A 14,706-nucleotide genomic window follows, 5' to 3' on the forward strand; every position below is an offset into this window, starting at 1 on the left:
CGCAATGGACAGTATTAGCCTGAAAGGAAAGTAGACGCCATGTTAGGGTGATACAGGGTAGATACAAAAAGCCACCATAAAACAGAGAGAGAAGGTTGAAGCACACCCCAAGATGAATCAATAGTATCCATAAAAAATCCATTTGTAGGGGTGTTGTTACCCAAATGCCCCACTTGTGTGTGCTGTTGGGGGACCCATGGGGGCCTCAGTAGTCCTCGGTCAGCCTCTCTGTCTCAGAGGGCTGGATCTTCATCTCAGCCTTCTGGGCTTTGGCCTCATACATTTCCCTCCTGCTGGCCCTCTGGAAGAAGCCACACTGGAGGTGGTGGTGGTGGAGGAGGAGAGGATGCATGGGGGGGTAAATCAGACGTTAGACTAAAGGCTCAATATGGTGACAGCCATTGTGTAATCCAGAGAAGATCGTTGGTGTGAGTAAAAAAAACAACAACAGTACATGTGGAGAGATTCAGAGCCCGTGAGTCTGTCTGCAGAGATACAGCATGTAAACCATTGTAATCAGTGCAGTAGTGATTGGTAGTCTCACCTTCCATAATATAAGAATGATTATTCCCAGTAGGAACACTCCCGCTACAACTGCAGAGATGATGATCCACAGCGGGAGCTCATAGGGTGCCTCCACCCCCTCCAGTGGTTCTATTTCTACTGTGAACTACAAGAAAGAAAGGAGTGTCAAGTAGACTCATCATCATCATCATCCCCCTCTTCCTCCCTCTCCACCTCCTGATCCTCCTCCTCCTCATCATCATCACCACGCACCATGTTGGTCTGACTGTCCATCTTGATGTTTGATTTATTTTTAATGAGCTTCAGTGTGGCTTGACCTCTGACCGTAATTCTCAGAGCGTTGTGATAGTCCTGCAAACACACACACACACACACACACACACACACACACACACACACACACACACACACACACACAGTAGAAAAAAACATCTTCAAAAAAAATATATAAAGAAAGCCATGGACAATTTTTTTTATTATTAATAATGTGTGTGTGTATGTGTGTGTGTAGCTGGAGAGTGCTTACTTCTAGCATAGTACTGTTCCACAAACGAGAGCGGACATAAATCTTGGCTGAGTCTGTCATGTTGACCAGCGGGCAGGTGAACGTCACGCAACGTGCTGTCCCTTTGGAGCATTCCTTCAGCACAAAATGACACAGAACAACTATTATCCAAGTGGACAAACATGGACAATAAAAACATTTGCTTTATTTATTTTTTCAGGACGTACACAATCTCATTAAGAAATTAACGGATTAGTAAATGCCTATTAATGTCTAGGAGCCTTTGTATTTAAAAATAAGCTACACTCATGACACACTAATGGCCTACCAGACTAAAATATCTCAGCAACTATTATACAAACTGCCATGACATGTGATACACATGTACATCATCCTTCAAGAGGATAAATCTTACTGACTTCCCCCCACCCCGACTATTCTTCTGGTCCCACTAGCACGTTGATTTGTGATTAATAGTGAAAACGTGTGTCACCAATTTGTGGATGTGTTAGCATGCAATATGGCACAAACATTCATGGTTTTTGATCAAATATAATTTATATATATGCTTCAAATGACACGTGAAAGCATGTTCATAACAGTGCTGGATAAGGCAGATCCAGTTCTTACCAACAGGTAGGTCTCTTTGCGAGGAGTGAGCAGCGTGATGGCTGCCTGTGGCTCAGTAATATGTTGTTTTTTCATATCATCTTCATCAGTCACTGTGATCTGTCGTTTAGTACGCTTTCGGTCAATCCCTGACAACTGAAAGACAAGACAGGGAGGAACATAAATTTAGGAAGGAAGCAGATGAGACAGAGACATGACATCAGAGGGCTCGTGGTAATTGCAGGTTTTGATAAAGACATTACCAGATTCTTCCTAGAATAGCACTGTCATTTCTACTGTCTATATCTAGTCCGCATGCGTTATGACTTTCTATTTGGGGCCCAGTGAGGTCTGTAAGTGGCAACATCGTTTTTCCAAAATGTATTTCTGAACATCTGTGGTTTGGCTTTGAAGCCATTTTCACACCCATGTTCTACCACTGACATTTACTCAGACAGCTTACAGTTTACACTCAAGTCAGGATGAATTGCAGCTCATGTAACAGGCTTGTGAACGGCACAACAGCAGCAAAGTTAGGGTACATTTAGTCTAATATCTGCCTAGTTCAGTGAAATTCTAAAGGATATCTAAGGAGTAACATTTTTTTTACCTTTATGAACTACAAAACTGACGATGTTCCCATCAGCTTCGCTTTGTGTTGTACCTTTGGGTTTACCTAGCATGTTAAACTTAAATAATAAACTGTTAGTCTAGCAATGACATGAGATCGTATTTCCTGCGCAGACTAAACTCTTTTAATGTGGACAAGACTTTGATGGTTTTATTCTACAGATCTTATACAGAGTCCATTTTAACTTTTTGTTTGATTTCATTTTATGGAAACCTTAGAATACAAAACAGTAGTCATCTGTCCAAAATTGTTACAGAGGCCAGTAAGATAAACGGCACCCAGCACCTCTCTCTTACAAAGATCTTTGACAGACCACGTTTACAGAAAGCAAATCTTCAAAAAGGTCAGTCTTGTTAATCTGACCACCGTTTTTCTCTTCCCTCGTGGCAGAGATATAGGCTCCCTAGAGCAAAAACCAATTTTATTTTGTTCCTTGTGAAATTAAAGCGATTCATTTGCATAACTCTTGAGTGCACAGTTAGGCACTTAGACCTTTTTAATGACACTCTTAGAAATCACTCCTTGTTTTCTTCAACACTTAAGGATTGTAATGTGACACTGTTCACTTTTAAGGAAAGACATTGCTCTTTATCAATTGTTGGTTGTGTGCTGCTCTGGTGTTTTATGCCTTTATGCTTTATTCTTTGGGGGGGGTTGTACCACCAACTGCAGATAAAATGTCCCCTTGAGGGGCAATAAAGCTCTCTGAACTATGATACTAATGATCAGAATGCCAGCATTGTCCCTGCCAGCATGTTAGCATGCTGCAGTAAGCATTTAGCTCAAAGTGTAGCTGTGTGTCACAGAGCTGCTAGCATGGCTGTAGACACAAAGTCTTGTTATTGGTTCTAGGCCTTTCATTAAAGCCAGTACCTGTTTATATATGACTGTGTTTGTGGCTTTTCAGTTATGGGACATTTTGGGATGTGCTTATGTCTTGGGCGTGGACAGTAGAAAGATGTAAAAAATAAAAGAACAGAAAACCTTTGCATAGTAGACAGTTCTCAGAGGTAGGGAAAATTAGATTGGACTGGAAAAGCATGACATGTATCAAATGTCTAGATGAATCTAAATCTAAACCAAGGATTTTTTTTTCATGTGGTTTATAGTCAGCTAAATCACTGGAATTGTGTATTTTTTGTTCACAATCTGCATCTTCACTATCTGTTTCAATGTGTCCAAGAGTTTTGGGCATTTAGAAATAATCTGAACATAATCAATTAAATATCAATTGGCTCTTGACGATGAATTTGAATATTTTGGTTCTAAAACCAAAGTTTTAAAAAAAGCCTTACAGTTAGGTTAAGCATGTTGACAACTTCTCCAGGAGGTTTACATTCCACCTCAGATTCCCCTTTAACAACAATCTTCGTCAGGTACAGCAGCCACTTGCCATTGGCTACCTCATAGGGCCACTCAAACTCCACAGCCAGGGTCCCCATGTGTCCCAGGGGCTGTCCCCTCATGTTCACCTAGTGGCGAAACAAAGAAAAAGGAAACTTTAGTAGAAATCAAACAGATGGTGTGAAATAATATGGTGTGGAATAACAGTCAGGGCTCCACTGTGACTTTGTAACCCCTAATTAGTATCCACCCCTGGTCACATAACAATCCCTTCCAGATGCAAAATTTAAAGTTATTAAGAATGAAGGTTTGGGCTTCCCAGAGAGAGCGGAGATGACGGAAATGTGGTTAGCACACATATTATAGATGCAATATACAGTCGTGGAGGTCTAATATAGTCGGAGTGGTGGAGGTGACTCACATCAAATGTGAACTCGACAAGGCTGCCCACGTCACTGGTGTTGACCATGGCTGACATGCCCATCACCGTCCCACTGAATTCTGTTTGCACCAGCGGGTTCAGTCTGGACAGGGTGAGGGTTAGAAACGATTATACGCTGTGCAAGTAAAAACTGATGTGGAAGATAATGTGATGTGACATTGTCCATTGCAGTTCTGTGCTCTACAGACATACTGTACACATACAGTATGTCATGTTATGTAATGGGACTCACATGGAGAAAGAAGGGAGGATGGTGTTTTCAATCAGCAGGCTCAGAGGCACAGGCTTTAGGTCACTCTGCTCACTAAGACTGGAGAAACAACCCTTGTTACAACATTGGGTGCCGAGGTATTTTGAGATAAAGTATAGGCCACTACTAGAGCAATAATTAATGCAACTTAATTTTGCACTAAATAAAAAAAACTACTATAAGGATCAGCTATAAAATGCTAAACTGTGGAATCAAAACTGGGACCCAAGTCTTCGATATAAAGAAAATTTAATCATGCTTCAATGTTAGCACTTACGTGGACAGAAGCAGCTGGGACTCAATCTCCTGTGTGTACAAATTGATCCCTGAGGTCTCAAACTTAAGTAAAAGTGTTACCTTATAATGCAAACAAGAAAAAAAGAAGTGTTAAATTCATTTCAGCAGAGAAAAAAAGTTCAACATGTAAGAAAAAATAAAAATCTAAGTGTACATTTTCATTGCCTTTAAGTGGATTCCCCAGGTCACAAATCACTGTGTCGGTCAGACGGCATTGTACATTACGATCCTGGACACACAATTAGCATATTGAGACTTGAACAGAAGGATTCAGTTTCAATGACAAACATAAATGCAGATTGCCATGAGGAAATGAACAAATGAATGAATAAATGGACATTTGTCAGGCGTCTGCTGCCCTCCAGTGGTTGTACCTCAGACTCGACCCCAGAGTAACTCAGCGCGTCAGGGATGGTGACATTGAGCATGGCCTGGTGGGCGTCTTCACCTAGCTTTCCCTGACCAGGAACGTTGGTCACCTCCACCATCAGCCCTATAATCTTTACACTGCTGTTGAAAGGGAGTATCTGCGATTTGCCATGCCTGGACAAAGGGATACACGGACAACATGCATTATTTCTTCCCTTATTTTTAATTGATCAGTTTAAAGCCTTATTTATATCCTTGCAACTGCAACCATGTGGCATTGACAACTAATCCACAGTGCTAGTGCTAAATTTCTGAGAGAACTTGTGATTGTTACACATTCAAAAGTGCAAATTCTGAGCTTGTAAGATGGCTAGGGTGGGGGGTGTTTGAAAAGATGCCATACAGACAGTTTGCCACACTAAATGTCTACATGGGAAAATGGGAAAAGCTTTTAAGCTTTCTGGATGGCTCCTAAGAAACGTTTTTGTTTAGAGTCATGTCTGTACGCTTAACATGAAGCTACAGCCATGAGACAGTAGCTTAGCTTAGCATGAGACTGAAAATGAGGGGAAACAGCTAGCTTGGCTCTGTCCAAAGGTGATTGGATGGGTAAACAATATATAACATGTTAGATCCATCTTTCCAGTATTCATGCTAAGCTACTATCAGCTGCTGTACATTTACTGTAAGTGATATTTATCAAAATTAAATTATTAAAAAAATGTAATTTCACCTTAGGTAAGGGCTTTTCTTGTTGTCAACAAATTGGGCCGTCAGCTGCAGGTTACTGCTACATTTGTTGTCTAAGCCACACTCCCTCTGAAAGTTAATCTGCAGGAAATAGAACAAATATTACATCATACCTTACAGGGGGATGATCCCGAATACATGTGCTTCACTATCTATAGTATTTCAATGTGACCTATGAATGTAATGTATGCATCACTCCATACCTCAGCTCTTTGAGTGAGTTTCTGCTCCTGGCTGATAATCGGAAAAGAGTCTAGGTTCTGCAGAGAACGTCTTGAATTAGGTTTTTGTTCATCTAAGGACATGCTGAGGGAAAAGACCACTGGCTGCAGTTTGTCTCTCACAGGCACCTGTAGAATTGTCCAAGAATCAAATTTTAGTTTTGAAAAGCACATGGGCAATATATCATTCTAAAATAAAGCTATTTAAATGTCAGTAAATTACATATCACACACAAATTACAAATTACACACAAAACACACAATACACACACATCTACGGTGTTTTTGTATTGATACTTTACCATTGCAATCAGTTTCAGAGTATGACAAATGGATTTGGAAGATGGCATGCTCAAAAAGCCGATATATGTGTCATCATTGTCCTCAAAACGGACACGAGGGCTTCTCCTGTCCACGTCGGCCTTCACTGTGTACTTCACCGCTTAACAAAGAAAAACACATACAGTACATTGTAGACTACAGGGGCATGTGCATTTGATTAGTCAGCGATACAATAGTTTTGGTAAATATAGCAAGCCAGTATCTTTACAGTCTGTATGTCATACATTTACACAAATTAAAGCCATTATTATATGCAATTTCAAAATTTTAACATTAAAAAAATCTGTCATTCAAGTGAAGTAAGAGTCCTTACTGGTATTTTTCTTGAAGTCTTTGTTTCCATTGCTTAGAGTGAAAGACATACACAGAGTTGCTGTGATGCTGTAAAACACAAAGAAAAATGAATACATGTTCAAACAATATCGAATAAACCAGTTTTAGAATGAGATATTCTAAGAAGGGCGGCTGTGGATCAGTGGTAGAGCGGTTGCCTGCCAATCGGAAGGTTGGTGGTTTGATCCCCGCCCCTGCAGTTATTGTCGAAGTGTCCTTGGGCAAGACACTGAACCCCGCGTTGCCCCCGGTGCTGCGCATTGGAGTGTGAATGTTTATCTGATGAGCAGGTGGCACCTTGTACGGCAGCCCCCGCCACAGTGTATGAATGTGTGTGAATGGTGAATGTTTCCTGTAGATGTAAAAGCGCTTTGAGCAGTTGTTAAGACTGGAAAAGCGCTATATAAATACAGCACATTTACATTTAAGAAGACATCTCACCATGGTGTACTTCCAAGACACTGATTGGGGTCCACAATCTTTGGCTCGACACTGAAGTCCTTAGTTAAGTGGATGACTGGTCGAGCCCTGAAAACAAGAGGAAGAGGAATAAAACTGTACCTGTACTGTAAAAAGTTATATCATAGTATGAAAAGGTTATATCATAGTATTAAACATTGCACTATTTACAATTGAGACATCAATTGCAATAAAAGAAAAAACAAACTCCATATTTTTTTTTAGCCTCTCTCTAATTTCTACCTGAGCAGGGCCATGCGATCATCCAGGGAGCCAACTAAGATGTCAGGGTAACTGTTGCCATCCATGTCCATCCCCCCGTTGATGGAGTAGCCGAACGTGTTAAATCCTCCATTTCCCACCGACTTACCCTCGATTACCTACAGGGGACATGTTGGTCAACACAATAAATCTGGGCTTTTTCAGAGTGTATCTGTAGTCTATCCATGGCATATAGACAGACGTTACCTGACTGGGTTCCTTTGAGATTCCCTTTTTACTTCCCATCCAAATGTAGACCTTTCCTGTGTCATGGAAGGGAGCTCCCACTGCAAAGTCTGCAAACATAAACTATGTCGTGAATTATTGAAAGGAAACATGCAAAGATGGTCTGCTAAGAAGAAGCTCAGGTAGGTCTATGTTTGGAATACATATATTTGCCCTCTGGGCGGCAGCATAGCACTACTCCATGAGTAATTTGCCAGCTATTTTGTGCAGCGTTCAGTGGTCCAGAATGCAATACAGTACATGACCTTTTCCTGCTGAGATGACTGCTGAGCAACAGTGCATAAAAAACAATCATATAACAAAAGTCAAATCAATCACAAAGTCTTAAACTTCATGCTCGATCTTTACCATACGTTAGCGCCTTTTCACAGCGGAACACCTTTTAAAATACAGTGCATACACAGGGGTTGACAAATCAAAAGAATCTAGACTTTAACTAGAAGTACCTTTATTTCCCATCATTTGGTAGTAATGAAATTGCAATTTGGGTGAATATATTTATGAGGTATTTACTTTATTTTGTTTGTACCCTGTCATGGGTAACAAATGTCATACCTTGGAATCCGTCTTGGTTAACATCGCCGATGGCAGCCACTGCAAAGCCAAATCCAGAGGCCGCTGGACCCTTCAGCACCACGCTGGCAGTCTTCTGGAACGATCCATTTTCATTCATGAAGATATACACTGCTCCTCCCTCATCCTTCATACGGTCAAAGTGAAATGGGGCGCCCACAATCAGGTCGTTCCAGCTACACGTGTGAGCACAAACACACACACACACACACAAACGCACACAGACACACACACACCAGAAAAGGACATCCTAAACATTGTATTCCTTAGATTGTAAACTTCTGTACTCCTTAAAATCCTACTGGCCCAACAAGGCTTCACTCATGCATTAAGGGATGCACATGATTTCATCATAATGTCATGACGAACACCTTGTCTCAGCTACTAAAGGGACAGGTTTTCTTCTCTCATCTCTGCTCATACATACATCAGTATTATGCATAAAAAGGCAGGTCATGCATTTGAGCGTGAGGCAGCTCAAAAGCTTAAGATACAGTTACAGACAATCCATTAAAACATGCAAACATAGTACATCTGCTTTTCTTCTTCTGCGTATGTGGATTTAGAATAATAAGCAGCTTATGCTGAAAATATGGCAATTGGTGAAAATATAATTTCCAAATTAATGGATTGCCAGTTTGTTTTGGTCCCTTGGAGGGAAAGATGCAATGACGTTGTCGTTGATTAAATGATGTTTTTAAACCCAGGACATAATTCATTTAAAAACACAATTTGATTCCCAGCATGGACAAAGTCTGATAGTACTATACAGGAAAGAAAAGACTAAATATATTATTCATTTCTGTTAGTGTGGTGTGCAGAGACTCACTCGTCATTGTTGAGGTCAGTGACAGCCAGGCTGTTCCCAAAGTACGAGCCCACTTGTTCCCCGGGGAGTGTAAGCACCAATTCAATGTTTTTGTCAGTCTTACTCCCGAATATCACCGAGCCCTTGGACTCGTCTCTGGGAGACCCTGTCACCACTGTGTAGTCGGTATGGCTCAGCAGCTTCCTCTCCTCAACAACTGAGTAACCTGCCGGAGACAGCATTTGAGATTCACTGTTAAACTGTCATCTGGCCGCGCCCCCCCCCGGGCTAGAGGTCCTAAAGCATGGTAAAAGTATAATAATTTCCATATTTACATGAAGGAGAACCATACTGTATATTAATTTACCCATATAACTGTTTCGTATATTCAGCTGTCCAAAGTCTTTGCTTGTAGAGTCCCAGGCAAGATCTGGGTCTGGATCTCTCCAAGTTACGTGAACATTTCCTTTATAATAAAAGCAGAATTAGACAACACTGTTATGTCTGCTTTATGCACAATGGACATTTTTCCCAGACACAGAATGATCCCAGTGTTAGACTAACACTAGAATTTGGCAGTCATGCAAAGGGTTTAAACCCTGTCTGAGGAAACAGCCCATTATTTCAGTGATAAGTAACAAAACACGTTAACCCTCCAGTACCCACCTTGCCACACGTAGCTGCCTGGAGCCCCGATGTAGACATCAGTGTCTGTCATGCCACCTGACATGCCCATGTTGCACAGGCCCTCAAACTCCTTGTCAAAGTTGGGGTTGCAGACCTCATAACTGTAAGTCTGCCATTCGTCATTTGGGTCAAAGGTCAGGTCGTTGCTCCTGACGTAGCACTTTCCTATCATCCGCCACTGTTCCTCTGTGCCGCCTTGCATGATCTTCACATAGCGATGCCCACATGCCTAGAGACAAAAGAAGAGTGTGTGTTCTGGAATGTTATGGACTGGGCAGTTGCTCAAATTTACAATGTGTCCAATCTGGGAACCTCTTCTGATAATGTATCCACACTGAGATCAATAACAATGGCAGTGGTAAAATTCCTTTAAATTAACTGAGAGCGCATAAAAACACAATCAATTTATCAACAGTATCCCTATTAAACACACACACACACACACACACACAAACACACAAACACACACACACACACACACACACACACACACACCCCTCTTGGATACACTTGTCTCTTCTACTCATTGACTGTACTGTCCCTTTACTTATCTGTTTTTTGTTTAATCTTACCTTGCTTGTGGCTTTTCTTTCCTCTACGGTATTTTGTTGATATTTCAACATGATTGTTCCTAAGATATTTTCTTTTGACACTGTATGTCATGCTGAAAAAAAACATTTAAAAAAACAAACAATCTACTACTTCTACTCTGAGGCACAGTAAAAGACCGGAAACTGTCAAACCAAGTGGGCGGGTCCATTCAAATAAGAAGATGAGCACCCAGGGGTCAAGACCAAGTGTGGTAGAGGGGGAGGTGTATTTTTGTTTCTGTTTAGGAATGAGGCTGTTTAAAGCATTCTTTTTTAAATAAATGTGTTTTTAAAACACTTTAAGGTGTTTCTATGTCAGAAAATAGTGTAATCATATTTGAATATTGCTTTCCTTGTGAATAGTTTATACAAAATACATTTAAAATGTGTATACAAGCCTTTGGGACAAAGACAGAGAGACTCCTGACTTGGGTCCATTTTTAGTGGCACAGCCAAAAGTGTTGGAAATGAGACTAATAATAAATTGTGTATGAATGAAAGTAATGTTTCTGTGTGCGAGGCAGTCTCTTTGCGGTTTTTGAGCCAAATATAGTTATCTTTAAAAAAACAATAACTATAAGATGTTAGCACAATATTCTCTTGAATCATATGAATCATATTAAAAGGGAAAAATCCCAATGTTATCTTATCTATGACCAGCATTTCATTATTACGCCATATGGCAATTGCTGTTTGTGTCATTCTGTCTTGGGTGTGTAGTTGCTTTATGCTTCAGTAAATATTGCAACAAGCACACTGTGTCATCTGTGACACAATATAATAAAATACAAAGGGATTTTATCTCTCCCAGCATCCCCTCAGTGCTACAGTAAATTTGACCGTGTATATGCCACCTGTGGCACTGACTAAGAGAGTAAAGCAGGATGTCATCTCACCAGCACGCGTCCCGCTGGATGGTATCTCTGACTGGCCACCGTCACACCCAGCCACATGCCCTCCACAATCTCAGATGGATTTGCTGTGGATGGGTCAGATGAGGGCATTACAGTGAATTAAAGGGTTTAAAAGGTTACTATGAACATGAAAAAGTTTCACAGTTTCACATCTAGGTTACTGAAAGGTCTGGTCTTTTATTTAAAACCAGGTTTCTACTGTTAATCCCGTACCATATTTTAACCAGACAAAGTTCTTAGTCAGCCATGCCCAATCATCCATTATATAGAAAAAACAAAAAACTTTCAACATGATTATGGTGATGATAGTCACAGGAAAACCAATCCAAACAGTAAAGCTTATTTCAGCCTGGATCATCACCTGACAAATACAAACCACAAAAATGTGCAGTGACGGTAGCAATAGCCACTCAAAAGCTGAACATCAAAAGTGATGAGGAATCCTTTCATTACGGTTTTTACTTGTAGCCTCCGGGGGGCCTATTCCCCTCCAGGTAGTAAAGCGGTAAGTCTATCAGTTAATAACCTTCAATTAAAAAAAAGATGCCCTTTCAGAGTTTCATATCCTGGAGCTAACCATGTAGCAAATGATTGGTGAATGCTGCAGGGATTGTTTGACATACTAGGGTTGTGCTTATTGAATAAAGAGAAAGCTAGCAGGTTGTTATTTACAGTTCATCACTTTGCAATCAGGGAAATACTTCACAGTGACCTGTATGTGTTAAAGCGCCCATATTATGCTAATTTTCAGGTTCATAATTGTATTTTGAGGTTATGCATGGTTTATTTTTATTCACTTGTGGAATACCTGCAGAAATGGGACATGATGGAAGTAGTTCTTTTGTAGATAATGGTGAACTAGTGTGTGTTGTAGCAGTGTTTTGCCATTGAGAACGAGCTAGTGTGCTAGCGCTAGCATGCTGAGGTTAGCCATCTCGTCTCGGCTAGTGACGTAAAAAGCTCTCCAGATTTTGAACAGCTAACCCGGAGACTGAAGGCTGTTACATTCAGAAACCTGTACCTCACTCAAAACAGCATGGATAGTTGTTTCCATGTGTGTGTGCGTGTGGAAGCACCAGAGAAACAGAATAACAAAAAAGGTTTTTTTCTCCATAATATGGGCACTGTAAAGGGAAACTCACACATATAGGTCAGACAGGATCAAGATAAGAGTTATCTTGGTTAGGGGACCATGTTTTTTTTTTGTTTTTTTTTAACAGACTGGGGGCTTGGAGTTTGAAAGTAATGTTAACATGACAGGGCGGGTCTAGAGAAGGTTTTGGAGTTTGATCTCCGGGTAGGATATCTCTTTGTCTGCTGCTTCAATTTTAACCATTATTTTTAAATCAACAAATTATTTTTAATCAACTTTATAGAAGTTAATTTATAATATTAAATCAGCTCTATAGAAGTGAAATCCTACATGAGTAATTGTAGATTTAATAGGTGTAGATAGGTGTAAACCGAGCCCTGGGTATCCTGCTCTGCCTTTGAGAAAATGATGGGCCGGTCTGGAATCTTGCTTTTCTTGAAAGAGACTTCAGATATGGTATTAGGCGACCACTAAAATGTCTATATAAAAGCATCCAAAGAACACCGTGTTGTGGGACCTTTAACAATTAGGTACCCCTTGAAATAATATTTCTAGCTGTGTGGCTCTAACAATGAGTCCTCACTTAAAGATCTCAACAACTACTGAATGGCTATAAAGATGTTGTACATACATGGTGCCCAGAGAATGAATCCTAATGATAAGGTCACACATCATATTTGAGCAATACCTTGTTTTCTACAAAACTAATGACATCTCCATCAGCCTCCGCTGTACTTTTTTTTAGTGAACTAGGTAAACATTATAACCACATTGGCACATCAGCATTGTAATTGTGAGCATGTTAAAATTGAACTCACTGCCATGCCTATAAGTACAGCCTCACAGAGCAGCTAGAATGGCTGAAGACTATGTTTTTTTTTTACTTCAATGTTAATTTATCTCTCTCATTTTGGAGTCTGCTCACATGCAGACTGAATTCAACTCTACCTTCACTGTGTGCCTCAGGCTCACTCAAATTACTAACCTGTACAGAAACTCGGTTATAATACCGCATTCCCTGTTAAATGACAAAATGACAAATCCCTTCAATGAGCTATGCATCATGCTTACTTGTGCTGACCAGGTCCATTCTGGAGCAGTCGGCCGTATCAGTTGTAATGGGACAGGAGTAGACGGCGCCTGTTTCATTGACATTTTGTAGAGCTTCAGCTTTCTCTTTCGGTGCTCCTGCAAGAAGCCTGGATACAGACAGAAAGAAAGGCAGAAACATGAAGACTGTTGGATTATATTTTGGGTGTTAAACAATACATAAAAAGTAGAAGAGAAGATTTAACAGATACACCTTGACGTAGTATTTATTCCATTACACACACACACACACACACACACACACACACACACACACACACACACACACACACACACACACACACACACACACACACACACACACACACACACACACACACACACACACACACACAAAGAGTGAGCCAGTTCATGTGACTGGTGAATTAATAGTGGACAGAGTGGAGCAGTCAGAGCATGACCCGTGACAAGTCTGGGCAACACCCACACACCCACACCCCTCCACACACACATACTCACACACAAGTTTCTTGGTGATGGACCTGATCTTTTTGTCCACTCATCCAGACACTCCCTACATCAGCACCTTTTAACACACCACAGAACTTTGAAGTAGAGGGATTAGTCCCTCTACAAGGCTCTGTGCTGCTTGGGACACACTATTTACAGTCAGCAAAAGATGTATTAGCTCCGCTTGGTGGGCGGAAGGTGCAGACAATCTGGTTTACAGTGTGTGTTAGACACATGATTTGCTGTACTATGTGGGAAATAAAAGAAGTGTAGTCAACGTGTGTTTTTTCCTTCAAGCATTCTGAATGTGTTTATGCAATACTGGTTGCATGCTGACATGCTGCTAGCAGTGGTGAATAGGGGAAAGTGGTGAGTCAAGCTACCCCCCCCCCCTTACACACACTGATAAGTAAGAATAAGTACAGATAGTGGGTGTACACCTTTACAGTAAAGTCATTGTGCCTCAAATCAAAATCTCTCTCATGAGTCAACCCATCATTGTTCCAACTTGATCATCATGTCCTGAAAGGTAAATATGACATACAGTAGGGATGAGGCATCCTAAACTACTTCATAGATTTAATAGATTAACAGATTTCGTAAAATAGTGTTAAAGGTGAGCCTTGCACACTCACACACTACTCACAGTTTATGGGGTGAGTTTCCATGCTATACAAACACAGTGAAACTGTGTACCAGGCTCTACCACTCCACCACGGACATAGACAAAATGCCCTTGTACATACTTGCAATCTAATCACAAGAACATCTCAAGAGCCCAGACACAAATATTTCTCTTTGATGTGTCACCAAAACATGAGCAGACTCAGAAAGTTTGCCTTTGCATGGAAATCATTCATGTTAGTTTGTTTCCACCGCAGATCTTGGATCGAATAA

At 40.7% G+C, this 14,706-nt stretch overlaps 1 protein-coding gene across 1 annotated transcript in view; it reads right to left on the minus strand.

The window, feature by feature from the left end:
• The window catches only part of itga3b (integrin, alpha 3b), a 28,666-nt gene that overhangs the window by 1,756 nt on the left and 12,204 nt on the right, over positions 1-14,706 (minus strand). Inside the window, exons 2-25 of the mRNA XM_034859921.1 lie at positions 13,321-13,448; positions 11,139-11,221; positions 9,632-9,881; positions 9,333-9,431; positions 8,987-9,191; positions 8,140-8,333; positions 7,546-7,634; positions 7,321-7,457; positions 7,060-7,146; positions 6,599-6,666; positions 6,246-6,385; positions 5,926-6,072; positions 5,706-5,803; positions 4,978-5,146; positions 4,758-4,832; positions 4,584-4,663; positions 4,289-4,366; positions 4,036-4,138; positions 3,566-3,742; positions 1,661-1,795; positions 1,052-1,165; positions 778-876; positions 545-670; positions 161-316 (exon numbers count right to left, since the gene is read on the minus strand). Of these exons, the coding sequence (XP_034715812.1) occupies positions 206-316; positions 545-670; positions 778-876; positions 1,052-1,165; positions 1,661-1,795; positions 3,566-3,742; positions 4,036-4,138; positions 4,289-4,366; positions 4,584-4,663; positions 4,758-4,832; positions 4,978-5,146; positions 5,706-5,803; positions 5,926-6,072; positions 6,246-6,385; positions 6,599-6,666; positions 7,060-7,146; positions 7,321-7,457; positions 7,546-7,634; positions 8,140-8,333; positions 8,987-9,191; positions 9,333-9,431; positions 9,632-9,881; positions 11,139-11,221; positions 13,321-13,448 (2,992 nt within the window). The 3' untranslated portion in view covers positions 161-205. The remainder of the gene's footprint in view (positions 1-160; positions 317-544; positions 671-777; positions 877-1,051; positions 1,166-1,660; positions 1,796-3,565; positions 3,743-4,035; positions 4,139-4,288; positions 4,367-4,583; positions 4,664-4,757; positions 4,833-4,977; positions 5,147-5,705; positions 5,804-5,925; positions 6,073-6,245; positions 6,386-6,598; positions 6,667-7,059; positions 7,147-7,320; positions 7,458-7,545; positions 7,635-8,139; positions 8,334-8,986; positions 9,192-9,332; positions 9,432-9,631; positions 9,882-11,138; positions 11,222-13,320; positions 13,449-14,706) is intronic.

The sequence above is a fragment of the Etheostoma cragini genome, chromosome 21, assembly GCF_013103735.1.
Source record: "Etheostoma cragini isolate CJK2018 chromosome 21, CSU_Ecrag_1.0, whole genome shotgun sequence".
NCBI lineage: Eukaryota > Metazoa > Chordata > Actinopteri > Perciformes > Percidae > Etheostoma > Etheostoma cragini.